At 41.6% G+C, this 17254-nt stretch overlaps 1 protein-coding gene and 1 long non-coding RNA gene across 2 annotated transcripts; both read left to right on the top strand.

The window, feature by feature from the left end:
• The first annotated feature begins 2740 nt into the window (after positions 1–2740).
• LOC108319862 (pentatricopeptide repeat-containing protein At3g63370, chloroplastic) lies at positions 2741–5532 on the top strand. The gene has a single exon (XM_017551159.2). The coding sequence runs from the start codon at positions 2766–2768 to the stop codon at positions 5529–5531; it is 2766 nt and encodes a 921-aa protein (XP_017406648.2). The 5' UTR covers positions 2741–2765; the 3' UTR covers position 5532.
• A 10766-nt stretch (positions 5533–16298) lies between these two features.
• On the top strand, positions 16299–16998 carry LOC128194767 (uncharacterized). The gene is made up of 3 exons (XR_008246123.1): positions 16299–16387; positions 16496–16774; positions 16858–16998. It is a non-coding gene; the product is annotated as an uncharacterized LOC128194767 (long non-coding RNA).
• Positions 16999–17254: the final 256 nt, after the last annotated feature.

Here is a 17254-nt window from a genome sequence, read left to right as displayed (position 1 = left end):
AGGTTTATTCTTGAACTATAACTTTTTTATTACAACTATAACTTACTGCTGCATATATAGCCACTGTAAAAGTCTATATTTTATGGTGTAGGTACTGGTCAAAGTCCAGATTCAATCCAAGACCAAAATGTGACACATTGGTGAACAATATGAGTGAGGCATTTAACAGTGTATTGGTTCATACCCGGACTAAACCAATCGTTACAATGCTGGAAGAAATCAGGGTGTACATCATGCAAAGATGGGCAACAAACAGGACTAAGATACAGTCCTTTAGAGGACCACTTTGTCCAAAAATCCTGAACAGATTTGAAAAGGAATCCCAATCAACCAAGAACTGGATTCCTAGGTAAACTATCTTCTCTATTTCTGAATTGTATTGTACTTTTTTAAGTTGTATGTAAACTTTGTTCATTATTGTTAAAATTTGTTTACAGTTGGTCAGGAAATAAATTGTTTGAAGTTAGACACGTCTCCCACAACAGTGGGAGATCAAAAAAGATGAATCTCGAATGACGAAGGCTGGTTTGCGTAAGAGATGCGGTCTATGTAGGGAGCTTGGGCATAACAGGAGTCGTTGCCCCAAAGCTACTCCTTCATCACAACCTGTAATGCCATCATCCCAATTATCTGACGTCTGTAATGACCAAGTAGCTGCACCGTAGAAGCTTTTGGATGTACTGTTTTAATGTACTCTTTTAATGTAATACTACACTTATGAAATACTACTCTTTTAATGTAATACTTTGGATGGGCCATATCTTGTATTGGGTTCCATTCCAGCTTGGTTAATATATTATTACATATTCTGAATTCTGCATATTAAGCTTCCTAAAGACCGAACGACCTCAGTTTTGCTAGTGACCGAAGCAGTAGTTTACCGAACGGTCTCGGTGAACGCCTAACCGAGGCATTTAGTCCTGTTTAAGAGACCGAACGACCTCGACTTGAGTGCCTAACCGAAGCATTTAGTCTTGTACAGACTGTACAGACCGAACGAACGAACGACCTCTGTGACTAAAGAGACCGAACGGCCTCTCTGACAGTAACGTTCGGTTTCACTTTTGCTATGAAACATGGCAGTAACCAAACGTTCGAAGTTAATTTTGTCCACTAATATGCCTCGGTCGTCTGGGACAGAGGCAATAAGACCGTTCGGTTTCGCTTCTGCTATGAACCGAGGCAGTAACCGAACGTTCCAAGTTCATTTTGTCCACTAATATGCCTCGGTCGTCTGGGACAGAGGCAATAAGACCGTTCGGTTGCACTTCTGCTATGAACCGAGGCAGTAACCGAACGTTCCAAGTTCATTTTGTCCACTAATATGCCTCGGTCATCTGGGACAAAGGCAATAAGACCGTTCGGTTTCACTTCTGCTATGAACCGAGGCAGTAACCGAACGTTCCAAGTTCATTTTGTCCACTAATATGCCTCGGTCGTCTGGGACAGAGGCAATAAGACCATTCGGTTTCGCTTCTGCTATGAATCGAGGCAGTAACCGAACGTTCCAAGTTAATTTTGTCCACTAATATGCCTCGGTCGTCTGGGACAGAGGCAATAAGACCGTTCGGTTTCGCTTCTTCCTCTTCCCTTTCGCGCAGTATTCTTCTTCTTCCTCTTCCCCCTTTCTCACTAGTTCTAGGTTGGTATTGCAATAACAACAAAAACGAAAATAGAACATGATTTCATTCATTTTTGCTAGTTCAATACATTGTTCATCCCGTTTTCATCACCTACTGCATCCTATGACAAAGAAAATGCAGAATACATTATGGATTTGTCATCCATATTGAAATTACAATAATATTAACCACACAAATACAACAAACAACCCCTATCAACAACTTCATCCATTTTTCCACAACCTTAACAGAATTTTTCAAATCAATCACCATATTCGCTACCCCACCCATTTCTTCTGTCTTTGACAAACACTCATGCTTTCCTTCCCACTTCAGATTCGTATAACATCTTTCATTACCATCATCACAACACCATTTGAAGAAATTGCAACCACCGTTTTCATGCCCGTTCTGAAAAAAAAAATTAAAACCCAATGAATACGACTTTGAAGTAAAACAAACAACTCATCCACGTTTCAGTTACCTTATACTTAGGGCAACCCCAAAATTGTTTCCCTCTGTTCTTAGCCGTTCCAGCTGTTCTCACCACTGTTTTCTCTCCACACAGACAAAAGGGTGACGCACCACGAAAAACGACCTTCGCCTCTCCATTCCGCCAGCCTTTGGAAGTCGAAGAACATGTTGAACGTGAATTCTGCATTTGATTCTCCCTCGGGCATCCACTCGAACAACATCCACTCTTTCCCAACTCTGAGACGACACGAGCCCTAGAATAGAAAAATCCCCAAGTTGATTTTGATTTCTCCCTTCGAGAGATGTTTCAGCAAAAAAAACATTAAGTTTTTCCAAATTTGCCCTTTGTTTAATTAATTTCAACATGGATTATACTATATTTACTTCATTCAAAATTTCTGAGTATTAAAAAATTGCATTCACACACACCACGTCACGCACTCCTTAACGCCGTTTTCTGAAATTGACGGAAAGGATTTATTTACATCAAATTAACAAAAATAAAGATCTAATGAAGACTTCAAATATAACAAGACGTATTTCAAATTTGGGACGAAAATAGGACCTATTGAGACATTAGACCTTAATTTAGTGTTTTTGTTTGGCGGCTTACACATGAGATCTTTGTTCTGGTGCGGCGCAGCGCAGCTTCACGCATGCACAGTCACCATGTCCACTTCAATCCTCTCTGGTCTCAAACCCATTTCCGTTAACACCCTCCTCGACAAAGGAGCCCTCAAACCCGCTTTTGAATCCTTAACCCTCCTTTCCTCTTACCCACTCACGCCCCCCTCGCTTCTCGAACACGCGCATTCTCTCCTCCTTGACTTCTGCACCACTGAGAAAGCCCTCCCACAAGGCCAACAGTTGCATGCCCGTTTGTTAAAATCTCACGTTCCGGCGTTTCTAGCCACCAAGCTTGTCCACATGTACGGAAAATGTGGCTCTTTGAGCGATGCACTCAAAGTGTTCGGCGAAATAACTGAAAGATCTAATTTTACCTGGAATGCCATGATGGGTGCGTTTGTGTCAAGCGGTAAATACCTCGAAGCAATTGAGTTGTACAGAGAGATGAGAGTCGATGGAGTGGCGCTTGACGCTTGTACTTTTCCCTCCGTGCTTAAAGCGTGTGGTGCTCTTGGAGCAACTCGCTCTGGGGCTGAAATCCATGGTGTGGCTGTTAAGTGTGGATATGGTGAATTTGTGTTTGTGTGCAATGCGCTTATAAGTATGTATGCCAAGTGCGGTAATCTTGATGGGGCCAGGATGCTGTTTGATGGGATTATGATGGAGAAAGAGGACGCTGTTTCTTGGAATTCTATTATTTCGGCACATGTAGCAGAAGGGAAATGCTTGGAGGCATTGTCGCTTTTTAGAAGAATGCAGGAGGTTGGTGTCGAGAGTAATACATATACTTTTGTTGCAGCTCTTCAAGGTTGTGAGGATCCCTCGTTTGTTAAACTGGGTACGGAGATTCATGGTGCCGTGTTGAAATCTAACCATTTTGTTGATGTCTATGTTGCCAATGCTTTGATTGCCATGTATGCAAAGTGTGGTCGTATGGAGGATGCTGTAAGAGTTTTTGAAGGTATGCTTTGCAGGGATTGTGTATCTTGGAATACATTGCTCTCTGGTTTGGTTCAAAATGAGCTCTATAGTGATGCTGTAAATTACTTTCGAGATATGCAGGGTTCTGGCCTGAAGTTTGATCATGTGTCAGTGTTAAACTTGATTGCTGCGTCTGGCCGATTGGGAAATTTATTGAAAGGGAAGGAAGTTCATGCCTATGTAATAAGAAATGGAATGGATTGTAATATGCAGATTGGGAACACCATGATAGATATGTATGCCAAGTGTTGCTGTGTGAAATATATGGGTCATGCTTTTGAATGTATGCCTAAAAAGGATTTGATTTCTTGGACAACTGTTATTGCCGGTTATGCACAGAATGAATGCCATCTGGAAGCAATGAATTTGTTCCGGATGGTTCAGGTGGAGGGGATGCCTGTTGATCCCATGATGGTTGGAAGTGTTTTGCAGGCTTGTGGCGAGTTGAAATCTAAAAACTTTGTCAGAGAGATTCATGGTTATGTTTTGAAAAGAGATTTAGCTGATACAGTGCTACAAAATGCCATTGTCAATGTATACGGAGAAGTTGGGCATATAGATTATGCAAGACGTGTATTTGAATCAATTAAATCCAAAGATATTGTGTCTTGGACAAGTATGATTACCTGCTGTGTTCATAATGGACTTCCAGTTGAGGCTCTTGAACTTTTCTACACTCTAAACCAATTTAAAATTCATCCCGACTATATAGCTCTCATTAGTGCATTATCTGCCACTGCTAGTTTATCTTCATTGAAGAAAGTGAAGGAGATTCACGGGTTTCTGATTAGGAAAGGTTTTTTCTTGGAGGGACCAATTGCTAGCTCCCTGGTGGATACGTATGCTCACTGTGGGAATGTGGAGAACTCAAGAAAGATATTTAATTCTGTAAAAAAAAGAGATTTAATTTTATGGACTTCCATGATTAATGCAAATGGAATGCATGGATGTGGACGTAGGGCCATTTCTTTATTCGAGGAAATGACTGATGAAAATGTTATTCCTGATCATATAACATTTTTGGCTTTATTATATGCATGCAGCCATTCAGGGTTGATGGATGAAGGTAAGAGGGTTTTCGATATTATGAAATATGAATATAAACTAGAACCCTGGCCAGAGCATTATGCCTGTATGGTTGATCTCCTCAGCCGTTCCAATTCCCTTGAGGAGGCTCATAGTTTTGTGAGAAACATGCCTATCAAACCTACTTCTGAAGTCTGGTGTGCTCTTCTCAGCGCTTCCCTCATTCATTCTAATAAAGAACTGCGAGAGCTTGCAGCAAAGAAGCTCTTACAATCGGATACAGAGAATTCAGGAAAATATGTATTGATATCAAACATCTTTGCAACAGATGGTAGATGGAACGATGTTGAAGAGGTGAGGTTGAGAATGAAAGGAAATGGCACGAAGAAGACACCAGGATGCAGTTGGATTGAGGTTGAGAATAAGATTCACACCTTCATGGCAAGGGACAAGTCTCATCCAAAATCTGATGATATTTGTCTAAAACTAGCTCAGTTTACAGAACTTCTGGAAATAGAAGGCTATAGGGCTCAAACGAAGTTTGTGTTCCATAATGTCAGTGGAGAAGAAAAAATGCAGATATTATATAGACATAGTGAAAGGTTGGCACTTGGTTTTGGTCTGCTTGTTACGCCAAACGGTTCTACTATTCGGATCACAAAAAACCTTCGAATTTGTGATGATTGTCATACATTCTTTAAGATAGCATCAAAAGTCTCCCAACGGACCCTTGTTGTAAGGGATGCCAATAGGTTCCATCATTTTGAAAGAGGAATTTGTTCATGTGGAGATTTCTGGTGAATACTTGATAATATGAAAATTTATACCACACTTCTATGTAGAGTTTACAACTTGATTCATGGTCCACATGTTAGTCCTAGTTCATCCATGAAAAAGCCCCATGGTTTCTTCAAGTGGAGTAAAAGAAAGCTTTAGCTCCCAAAACTCTACGTAAAGTGGATTATAATCAAGATCAAGACTGAAGTGAGTTTAACCTTTAATTAACTCTTATAAACAATATCAAATATGTTGGTAATTTTTTTTATATTTAAATAAAAAATTTTATATTATACTTATTATTATATTATTAAATAAAATATATAATATATAGTTTAATATAATTATTGACTAATTATATAATTTTATCAACTTTTTAGAAAATAAAACTTATAATATTTAACAAAGCAGGACAAAGCTTTAAACAAATCTAGTCAAAATGCTATTAGATTAATCATAATAAAACTCATACTAAAGTTTTTTTTAATTACTAAAAATATATCTATTATATAAAGAACACTGGAAAATGAAAACTAAACCCCAAACCTCCCCAAAAGGGGAGGGGGAAAAATGAAAACCAGAACAGAAACGTAAATGGTGCTCTACACTACTCCTACTCTACTCCTCTGCCTACTGTCTACTCCCTTTTATCTTACTGTAAGAGACGTCTGCTTCTCCTTCCATGTGCATGTTAAGTGCTACTGCCCACGCTCCAAATTCCATTCTCGGTGCCTAGTTGGACAGCACTACTTAGTGCATTCCTCCCATGCCTTGCTGCTGAGTGCGTATGACATGGTGCCCCCATTATTCTTCCAACATGCACTAATAATATTTCTTTCTGTTTTGTTATTGAGTCTCAGCCTTATTTTCCCACAGCCGTCCTTGTGTTCTCCATATACGTATTTTAAACCAATATGTCCTTCACGTGCTCCACTCTTCTCTCCATGCCGCCACACTCATTCTCTCCAGCACTTGCATAGAATATGAAAGCTCATTCACGTGTGCTGACAGGCCACTTCTTCTTGTACTCCGTATGCTCTCCACTTCATGTGCCTTGTCTCCATATACATATCAAAACTGCTGGACCATTTATATTTTCCCGACATTGTCTTACATGTGGATTAATTTATTTATTTTTTTAAGGCATCTTCGAAATTTGGTGATGGCCGTATGGGGTGTGTCCCTTCTTTTATGTGTGTGGCAGCAACTTAAGTGGAAAGTATGTGCTGACCACTTTCTTCATTCCATACCATTGTGTCCGTTTGGTGGTTCTGCAAATGCATATTTAAAAAAAAAAAAACAATTGTCACCTCCACTCTCCATGTGCTGCTAGCTTCTTTGTGGGTGGGACCCTTTCTCACTTCGATCCATCACGTGCACATCTGGACATTCACTCATGGGCACCATCCTTTCCTGCTGGCCGGAACTGGACCGAGGACTTCCTCCATGGTGGCGGCTGCACCTGCTCCAAGCCGAGACACCGTGCAGCTCTCTCTTCCACCGGTGGCTGCTCACTCTTCTTCCTTCATCACCACGTGCTACCATGTCCATTGCTTTGCTGCCATGTGCGTCTCAAGCTGCTGGAAACGTGTTGGCTAATGGCTGGAACGTGTTAGAGCTGGAGCGTGAAGTGCTGGAGCTGCTGCCAACCTTCCTTGCTGCACCAAGGCCGTGTGTTTCTTTCTTCAAGCTTGCTGGACTTGCTTCCACTTCTTGCTTGCTGTTGTTTGCCTTGATGCTTGCTGGACGCATGAATCCAGTGAATCACCATGCAGCACTTCACATTTTTCTTCCAGCCAGCATTGTGCATCTTCCAAAGTAGTAGCTGCAATGACCGAGAGCTCCTCCTTCTTTTCCAAGCACACACCAGCTGCTGCTATTCCGGATCTCCATCACTTAGGCGGCGGCTGGACTGTGTTTTATTTTTCTCTCCAAGCTGTTGCCTCAAGTTAGAATCCATAGCTGCTGGATGGAAGTTTCCGGACCTGCAACCAAGCTCTTCTCCTTGCCCGTCCGTGATGGATGAAAAACCGCTGCTGTTGTGTTTTCTCCCAGACCGTGAATGTGTTTTCTCCCAGACCGTGAATCAAGCGTTCCTTCATTCGGCCACTCAGCCTCTACCGTTTGGCCATCCCTGACCACAAGCGTTCCACCACTCGTCCGTTCGGCCTCACATGTTGTCGGTCCTTCGTTCTCAATCGTTCAGCCTTTTGCGGCCTCAACCTTTCCAGCTTTTCGCCGTTCGCCCTCACATGTTTTTGGTCATTCCACCTCACCGTTCGACCATTCATGACCACAGGCGTTCCAACACTCGACCATTCAACCTCATTGACGTTCGGCCACTCGGCCTCTACCGCTCGGCCACCCGTGACATCAAGCGTTCCTTCATTCGGCCACTCAGTCTCTACCGTTCGGCCATCCGTGACCACAAGCTCAACGACTTTCCTCATCGGTCGTTATGCATTTCAGTTTTTTCTTTATGGTGTGTCGTCCAGTGGAATTACTTGGTGAGTAGTTGCCCTTAAGCTATAGGTGGTGGCAGGAATCTGTGAAATGGTCTTAAGGTGGAAACCAAGTGCGGATTGGAACCCCATAGAATTTGTATTTATAATGCATATTTGGTTTTATATTGGAGAGGTCTCTAACCCCAACCATGGTTTGGGTAAAAGAACATGTCGTAGTTTTTTCCTGTACCATGATTTAGAAAAGTCTAACTGAAAATAAAACACGTTATCATTAGAATCTTGATTCAATACTTTCAAGATTCTGAGTTTGTATGATGTGGTTGGGTGCGAGTGTTCTCTGCCTAAATCGGAAGCACAAAACACTAAAGGCAATTTTTCTCGGTCCAAACACGCTGTTAAGCGGCAACTTTGTCATTGAAGAAGGAAGCAATCTGCTTAACAGTGATCAGAGCATATTTTGTCAAGTGCGTGATTTGCCCCTTAGTTGAAAATATGTGGCTGCAAGTTGTGACATCCCAAAAATACAGCCATGAACTATAATTTTAGAAAAATCATATTTAATAATAATCTCAAACAGTTTTCCACTAAAAATTTAAAATTTTAGAAACGAACGCTCAAGGACGAACGTCCTTGAGTACAGTTACAACAAACGAACGAACGCGCCAAGCCGCACGTTTTACAACAAGAGTTACAAATGAAAGCCGAACGTACAAGAAACTTGACCGAACGGTTTACACGGGACAATTACCGAACGGTCGAATATTCAAAAGAAACGAGTGAGTAGGTCGAAGGACCACTTAAACCAACAACTAATAGCCGAGCATCTCATTGCTCGGTCTTCACTTCAACTTCTATCAGGTCCTCTTCGTTCAACGCCTCTTCCAAACGCTCGTCTCCCTCTGCTCACATCCACACAGATGATCATTGCAATGACAAGACGGACGTACAAAACGAGACAACATAAGAAAAAACGCAGGGTGTGAGGACCGTAAATTTTGGAGTGATGGGGACAGAGCAATCACCCACTCTTTGCATTATTGGAATGCATTATTGGAGTACAATTATTGGGGGGGAACCTGGATCTGAAACACCCGTAACGATCAAGGGCTTTCACTTCTTCACCCGTAACCATCTCAGCTACCCTATCCTTCCATTTCACTCCACGGCCATTCAGGGGCATTGATCCCTCTCTGCTATCACTCCTTCTTCATCTTTTCCTCCCAACCAACATCATCATCTTTCACACACGGCCAAATCAGCCTCCTGTAGATACTTCAAGGTAGACGGTGGCCCGTATGCAGGTGCGGCAGAGGTGAAACCCCTCCCTGGGTTGCCCGTGGCTGGATCGAAGAAGCAGTGATGCGGAGGCCGGATCGCGATAGTGAGGAGCAGCCAGTTAGTCAGACGCGGTGCAAAGACGCCGGAGAGAGCAGACAGGATCGGAGGCTGGGTCGAGGTGGCTAGATCAGTGGCGCGGTGGCCGATTTGGCAGTGATGGAGCAAAAGGGGGGTGGTTATGGTGATGGAAAGAAGCTGGAGGAGGTGAAGGTGCTAGTCCGGGATATGAGGTTGCGGGTGGTGGACATGGTTGTGCTTGGAGAAACCAGGTAAGGGGAGCTAAATCTATTTCCTTGATTGTTAAATTATACTGTATTTGATGCAAATATGGGAATTTGGGGATGAACATTTTGGGTTTCTGGAAAACGCGTTTCTGCATAATTCTGCAGAAACGCGCGTGCGTCCAATTTTGGTGAGTCAAAATTGGACGTTCGTCCACTGTGCTCGACTGTGTTGGCCAAAAATATTCGAGCGTTCGGTTTGGTGCTCTAAGCTAACGAACGTTCGCGTTCGTCCATAGATAAAGTTAGAAATCTTAAACATTCGTCCCTAGTCAAGTATTCTCGGTAATGTCGAGTGTTCGGCCTTCAAATGGTAGTCTCTAATGGAGATCTAGAGCGTTCGTCTTTCAGTTGGTATTCTTGGAAGGTAATCTGGAGCGTTCGGCCTTGGTGTATTAGTTAGATTAATCGTTCGTCTTAAACTTGGTATTCTCGGGTAGCATTGTTGATCGTTCGTACATCATTTGATAGTCCACTGAGCGCCTCTCTGGACGAGCGTCAACTTCTGCTAGCTGGACGAGCGTCCACTGCGAGTCTCGCTGGACGTCTTCTTAGATTTCTGGACGAGCGTCCTCCATGACCTCTTGGACGAGCGTCCTCCATGAGCTCTTGGACGAGCGTCCTCCATGAGCTCTTGGACGAGCGTCCTCTTCTCCTTCTGCTGAGCGTCCACTGTCTGGCTGAACGAGCGTCCTTTGTCTGGCTGAACGAGCGTCCTTTGTCTGGCTGAACGAGCGTCCTCCGCATTGATGAACGAGCGTCCTCCGCATTGCTGAACGAGCGTCCTCCGCATTGCTGAACGAGCGTCCTTTGTCTGGCTGAACGAGCGTCCTCCGCATTGCTGAACGAGCGTCCTTTGTCTGGCTTAACGAGCGTCCTCCGCATTGCTGAACGAGCGTCCTCCGCATGGCTGAACGAGCGTCCTTTGTCTTGCTGAACGAGCGTCCTCCGCATTGCTGAACGAGCGTCCTCCGCATGGCTGAACGAGCGTCCTTTGTCTGGCTGAACGAGCGTCCTCCGCATTGCTGAACGAGCGTCCTCCGCATGGCTGAACGAGCGTCCTTTGTCTGGCTGAACGAGCGTCCTTTGTCTGGCTGAACGAGCGTCCTCCGCCTGGCTGAACGAGCGTTCCCCACTGTTGGACGAGCGTCCTCCACTGTTGGACTAGGTATTCTCAGGCTCCGATCGTAAGCGTTCGGTATTAATGGTAGATAGTTCGGTTTTATTGGTGTTCATTCTCAGATAGTAATTGTCCATACTGAACGTTCGGTATTAATTTGATAGTCTTAAGTTTGAATCTTAAGCGTTCGTTATTATTATGTGATTAGTAATTTATAGCGTTCGATCTGGATCAGGTATGCTTAGGTTTAGATTATAAGCGTTCGATCTAGTGTTTGATCTCTATTCGTTCTAAGAGTGTTTGATTAATATTGGGTCCCGAGTTCCAGTGTTCAGCTCAATAGTTCATGATTCCCTAGCGTTCATTCAAATAGGATTCAACCAAACAGTGTTCAATGAATAACGTTCGGCAGATAGCGAACGTCCAGTAGCATTCGTCCAGTTGAGTTTGGTGAACAGTGCTCGTTCAAATGTATTCTACATTTAGTGTTGGATTCTAAGTTGAATGAAATTATGCGTATAAATGTTTGGAATATAGGATGTAATGTGATATGTGTGAATGCATGAGGTATGATAATTATTGTGATGTATGTATTCTATGACATTGATATGAGATCATGCATTTGCTCATGATATGAGTATTGTGGGGAGGTTTCGTAATGGTATAATGTGAGTTGAGGAACGAGTATGGTATGAATCTCATGGAGAGATTCTGAAAAGTTATGTTGTTAGTGTATATGTTGATGTTGAGGGTCCCGTAGTTGGAGGTTATCCTGATACTCTAATAATTCATCCAGTCTCATGTAGAGAAGGATGAATTATGTGGTGAGAGGAGCAGGAGGTTCTGGTCTATGTGCCGGTGTTGGACATAGTGAGGGGACTAACCTTGTGAATGGTATGAAGTATTTTAAAAGTGTATTTGTATCCACAAACCCTCAATCTTAAACCCATAACCCTTAACCCTAAACTCTCAACCTTAAACCGTATACCCTGAACCCTAGAGCCTGAATCCTAAAACCTAAACCTCAAACCCAAAACCCCAAGCCTTATGATAATGCTAAATTTTACCATTATTTAAGCATCAATTTAGTAGCAAAATCAACTCCTTTCTAACTTATAACTTGTTAAATCCTCTTCTTTTGTCTTGTTTTCTAAATATTTGTGTTTTTGGCTACTTTGATGTACTTTCATCAATAATCCCTTGTTTTGTAGCTAAAAATGAGCTTGGAAGACTCTCCAACAAACTATAGAGATGAAGAAAAGGACGCTCGTCCAAAGTGGAAGCACGAGCGGACGCTCGTCCAGGAGCTCATGGAGGACGTTCGTCCAGAGAGTTAAGAGGACGCTCGCCAGCGAGAATAGGACGCTCGTCCAGAGAAGACGTCCAGCGAGACACGTAGAGGACGCTCGTCCAGCCAGGCAGAAGTGGACGCTCGTCCAGGCAGGCAGAGGACGCTCGTTCGGCAAGGCAAAAGAGGACGATCGTCAGAGAGGATGCTCGTCGTTAAGAGGACGCTCGTCCAAGATTTAGGATGCTCGTCCAGGCCAGAGAAGAGGACGCTCGTCCAATTTCAATTTATCCAGATGGTCCGCGCCGGGCGCGATTTTTTGCGAGAGGCTCGCGCCCGGGCGCGAAACAGAGAGGGCGCCGGGCGCGACTTTTCGCGAGTTTTCGACTTTTTGCGAGAGCCTCGCGCCCGGACGCGACTGACAGAGGGCGCCGGGCGCGATTTTTACTGATGTGGCAGATAAAGTCTATTTAACCCTAAAACGCAAAGGGGTTACGGTCTTTGGTTCTTTGGAGGCGCAATTCACTCAGAGGAGAGCTTGGAGGGCTGCTAGGGTTCGTGGGAACACTCCCTTCTTCCTCTTGGGTTCTTCATCTTCTTCCATGGCCATTTTGTAAGCTTAAAGGCTCTCCATGGAAATGGAGAGCCAAACCCATCTTGTTGGGATAAGTTGTAGCCTTTGAATTCTTGTGTAATTGTTGAATGATTTGAATATATATATGCCTTTTCTATCAATTGCTAGTATTCTTGTTTCTGATCTTAAAGCTTGCTTGTAATGGGGACGTTCATGACTTGATTTTGGGGTTTTATGGATTATGGGGACGTAAGATGAAACCCGGAACTGAAATAGGAGTCCTTGTGGGTCATTGATTCTAGGGATGGAAGATGATTCACATGTTGTCTTAGATCCCAGCTCTTTAATGCGGGTTTTGCTTGTTAGATTGCCAAGGGATTGGGGTTTGATAAGGAAAACCTAGGCTCTTTCACCTAAGGGATTAGGGCTAGAGTGTTTTAGTGGATTGACTTTAGTAAATTGATAGAGAGGAGATGAAATTAGTCATACACAAGAGTGCATTGGTGAAAACTAACCTTAGCAATGTCATTTCATACCATTTCTAGTCTTTTCCATTTCCAAGTGCCTTCAATACCAAAGTCCAACCTTGTAATTATGTATGAATTTATCTTTCTGCACTTGTTCTGTAAATTGATGTTATGTTCTTGAGTCTATATGAGTTGTTAATCGCACAATTCTCTAGTATTACGAGTCTCTTGGGAAAACGATACCCGGTCTTACCGGTTTATTACTTGAACGATTCGGTACGCTTGCCGAAATCGAGCCCAACAAGTTTTTGGACTAACACCCTACACCATAAACCCTACCCCACAAGCCCTACACCCTAAAGCCTAAAGCCTAACCCAAAACCCTAAACCAAAAATCCTAAACCCTACACCCTAAACCATACACCCTATACCCTAAACCGTTACCCCTCAACCTTAAACCCTTAACCTCGAACCATAAACCATAAACCCTAAACCATACCCTTAAACCAAAAACCATTAAACCCAAACCGAAAAACCTAAACCCCAAACCCAAAATCCTAAATCCTACACCGTAAAGCCTACACACTACACCCAACACCTTAAACCCTAACCACTACATCCTAAACCCTAAACCCTTACCCTACACCATAAACCCTAACCCATAAACCCTAAGCCCTAAACCCTAAACCTTAAAGCCTAAAGCCTAAACTCTAAACCTTAACCCTAAACCCTAAAACCTATACCATAAATCTTAAACCCTAAAACCTAAACCTTATTCCCTAAACCATAAACCCTACACCTTAAACACTAAACCATCAAACTCAAACCCTCAACCTTAAACCCTTAACCCATAACTATAAAACCTAAACCTTAAACCCTAAGCCCTACACGATAAACCCTAAGCCATAAACCCTAAACCCTAAATCCTACACCTTAAACCCTACACCCTAAATCCTACACCCTACACCATAAACCCTTAACCCTCAACCTTAAACCCTTAACCCAAAACCATAAACCCAATACCTTAACCAATGCCCTTAAACCAAACACCATTAAACCCAAACCGAAAAACCTAAACCCTAAACCAAAAATCCTTAACCCTAAACCCTTCACCCTAAACACTAAACCCTAAACCTACATCGAACACACTCCACCATAAACTCTAACCTATAAACCCTAAAACCTAAATCGTACACCCTAAACGCTAAACTCTACACACTAAACCCTAAACCCTAAACATCCAAAAATCCTCAACCCTTAATTCAAAACCCTAAACCCTACACTATAAAACCTAAACCCTAAACACTAATCCCTAATCTCTAAACCTTAAACCATACACCATAAATTCTAAACCCTAAACCATACACCTTAAAAATTTAACCATCAACCTTAAACCTTAACCCTTAAACCCTTAACCCTGAACCTTCAACCATACACCCTGAACCGTAAACCCTAAACCTCACACCCTAAATCCTAAGCCCTACACCATAAACCCTAACCTATAAACCCTAACTCCTGAACCCTAAAGCCTAAACCCTAAACTCTAATCCCTAAATCATACACCCTAAACCTTAAATCCTAAACCATAAACCTTACATCCTACACCCTCAACCTTAAACCATTAACTCAGAACCATAAACCCTAAACCATGCCCTTAAACCAAATACCATTAAACCCAAACCGAAAAACCTAAACCCTAAACCCAAAATCATAAACCCTAGACCCTAAATCCTACACACTACATCCTATACCTTAAACCCTAATCACTACATCCTAAATTCTAAATCGTAAACCCTACACCCTACACCCTAAACCCTACACCCTACACCCTAAACCTTTAACCCACAACCTTAAACCCTTAACTCTGAACCACAAACCTGATAAGTATGAAAAATACATGTTTTCAGATTTATTAATTAGCTCAAAATTTGTATTTATTCATGAAATAATGTGTTTCCTCATAGAAAAAGTTGTAATAGAAAGTAGGAAAATGTGTAGTAAATTGTACAGGAATTTATACATCAAAGTGGAGTGTTGTCAGATGTTTCTCGCTAAGCCAACATTAAATCGCTCAGCTAAAAAGATGATTATTCGCTCAGCGCATGATAGTTGTGCACTAAGCGAATTAATTAAATTAGAATTGGCTTTTAAGTTCGAGACAGGCAGAAAGAGAGAGAAGTTCCAGATAGAGGAAAGAAACGAAAACATCTCAGGAACTTCAGGAGACTACTTCAAGGCATCAAGACACCATTGTTGCAAGGGATTGCTTCAAATGTAGGAGTAGTTAAACCCTTAACTCTGAACCACAAACCCTGAACCCTAAACCTCAAACCTTAAACATTACATCCTTAACCCTAAACCTCAAACCTTACATCCTTAACCCTAAACCCTACACCCTAAATCCTACACCCTAAACCCTAAACAATCTTAACAATCTTAAACCCTTAACAATCTTAAACCCTTAACTCTGAACCACAAACCCTGAACCCTAAACCTCAAACCTTAAACATTACATCCTTAACCCTAAACCTCAAACCTTACATCCTTAACCCTAAACCCTACACCCTAAATCCTACACCCTTAACTAGATGACTAGGAGTAGTTAAACCCTTAACAATCTTAAACCCTTAACTCTGAACCACAAACCCTGAACCCTAAACCTCAAACCTTAAACATTACATCCTTAACCCTAAAGCTCAAACCTTACATCCTTAACCCTAAACCCTACACCCTAAATCCTACACCCTAAACCCTAAACCTACACCCAACTCAAAGTTGAAGATCGGGCAATTCATTATGATTGAATTATTTATGTTAGAAAATTAGAAATTTTATTATTATTATTGTTGATATATTTAATATGTTTATATCTCTTTATTATGATTGTTTTATAGATAGTTTACCGTGTTTATGTTTGTGTGTTTGTAAATGATATTATCCATAATTATTGTATAATGTATTATACGTGAGACTATGATATTGCATATATTTCAAAAGCATAATAAATGTGAAAGATGATGGGAAAAGATTTGAAGTAATGTAATTTGAAGTTATTTAGTTATTAATTAAACATTGTTTTCCTAACTTTAAATTTTAAAGTTTTTAAAAAAATACATTTTTGCATTATAAAAAGTTTTAAAATATATGGTTTTTTCCAATAATCCGTGACAGTGTGAATTTGAGAATTTCTGCCAGTATACTACTCCGGAGATCCAAAAATCCACTCCTCTGTTTGCCGCTGCTAAAGCCGCTTTCTCAAACCAATTCATCTGTGCAAAAATCACTTAGCTGCGTGTTATTCACCCTTTTATTCCTTAACTGGAATGGTTATTCTGTGTATACCCTTGGTGATTTTTGTGTTGCTCTGTTCTTTATTTTTGCTATGTGTGTGGGGCTTTTGGAAGTGAAAAACTGTCATGTATTAATGTTTTGGTTAAATGTATTGGTGAATCCAGGTATATCTAGCTTTTAAGTAACGCAAAGAGCTTCAGCTTGTTCCGAAATAAAATTGACCCAACAATAGTTAGAGAATGCAAACTATGCGGCTGATGCTTTCCAATTCCGACAATAGATCTCTTATCAGGCTCTCTTCATATTTGTATTCTTATTTTCGGACACCATTGAATTTTTTCTCACTATCGGCACCGTCTCGTGCTTCCTCCACCGCAACCAACTTGTTCACATCTCCGTGGTCTTCCTCTCAACGTCGGGGAATCAAAGTATCTGGCTCTGATGTATGCATCTTTTAAATTTGACTATTTTATTGGGCTTTTGGTCAAATTTTATAGGTGCTTCTTCATTGTCTTTTGCGATGCAGATTAGAGTTGGAAATATCATTGGAAAACAAGGTTCCTTTGCTCTTCGGTTATTGAATTTTACTATGGTTTCAATTCGACATGTATGCTTTCTAACAGATTCATTTTGCATTCTTATTGTGTTGGTCGTGCTTGCTTCCAGGGCGTATTTACGAGGTACTTAATACTACTACTCAATCAATTTATTCCATTGAATCTTGTTATCCCACACTTTCTTTTGTGATGCAAACCTCTTCAGGTTCTTAAAGTAGATCACTCTCATGAAGGAAGAGGAAAAGCCACAATCAAGGTTTGTCCTAAGTTTTCCTCTTTTTTTGTGTCATACTGACCCTCCCTAAATGCATACTTGTTCCATAATTTTATTAATGAGCATGCTTATCTTTATTTACTTTTGGACGA

Source organism: Vigna angularis, chromosome 11 (assembly GCF_016808095.1).
Source record: "Vigna angularis cultivar LongXiaoDou No.4 chromosome 11, ASM1680809v1, whole genome shotgun sequence".
In the NCBI taxonomy this organism is placed as follows: domain Eukaryota; kingdom Viridiplantae; phylum Streptophyta; class Magnoliopsida; order Fabales; family Fabaceae; genus Vigna; species Vigna angularis.
This window is presented reverse-complemented; position numbering and strand designations above follow the sequence as displayed.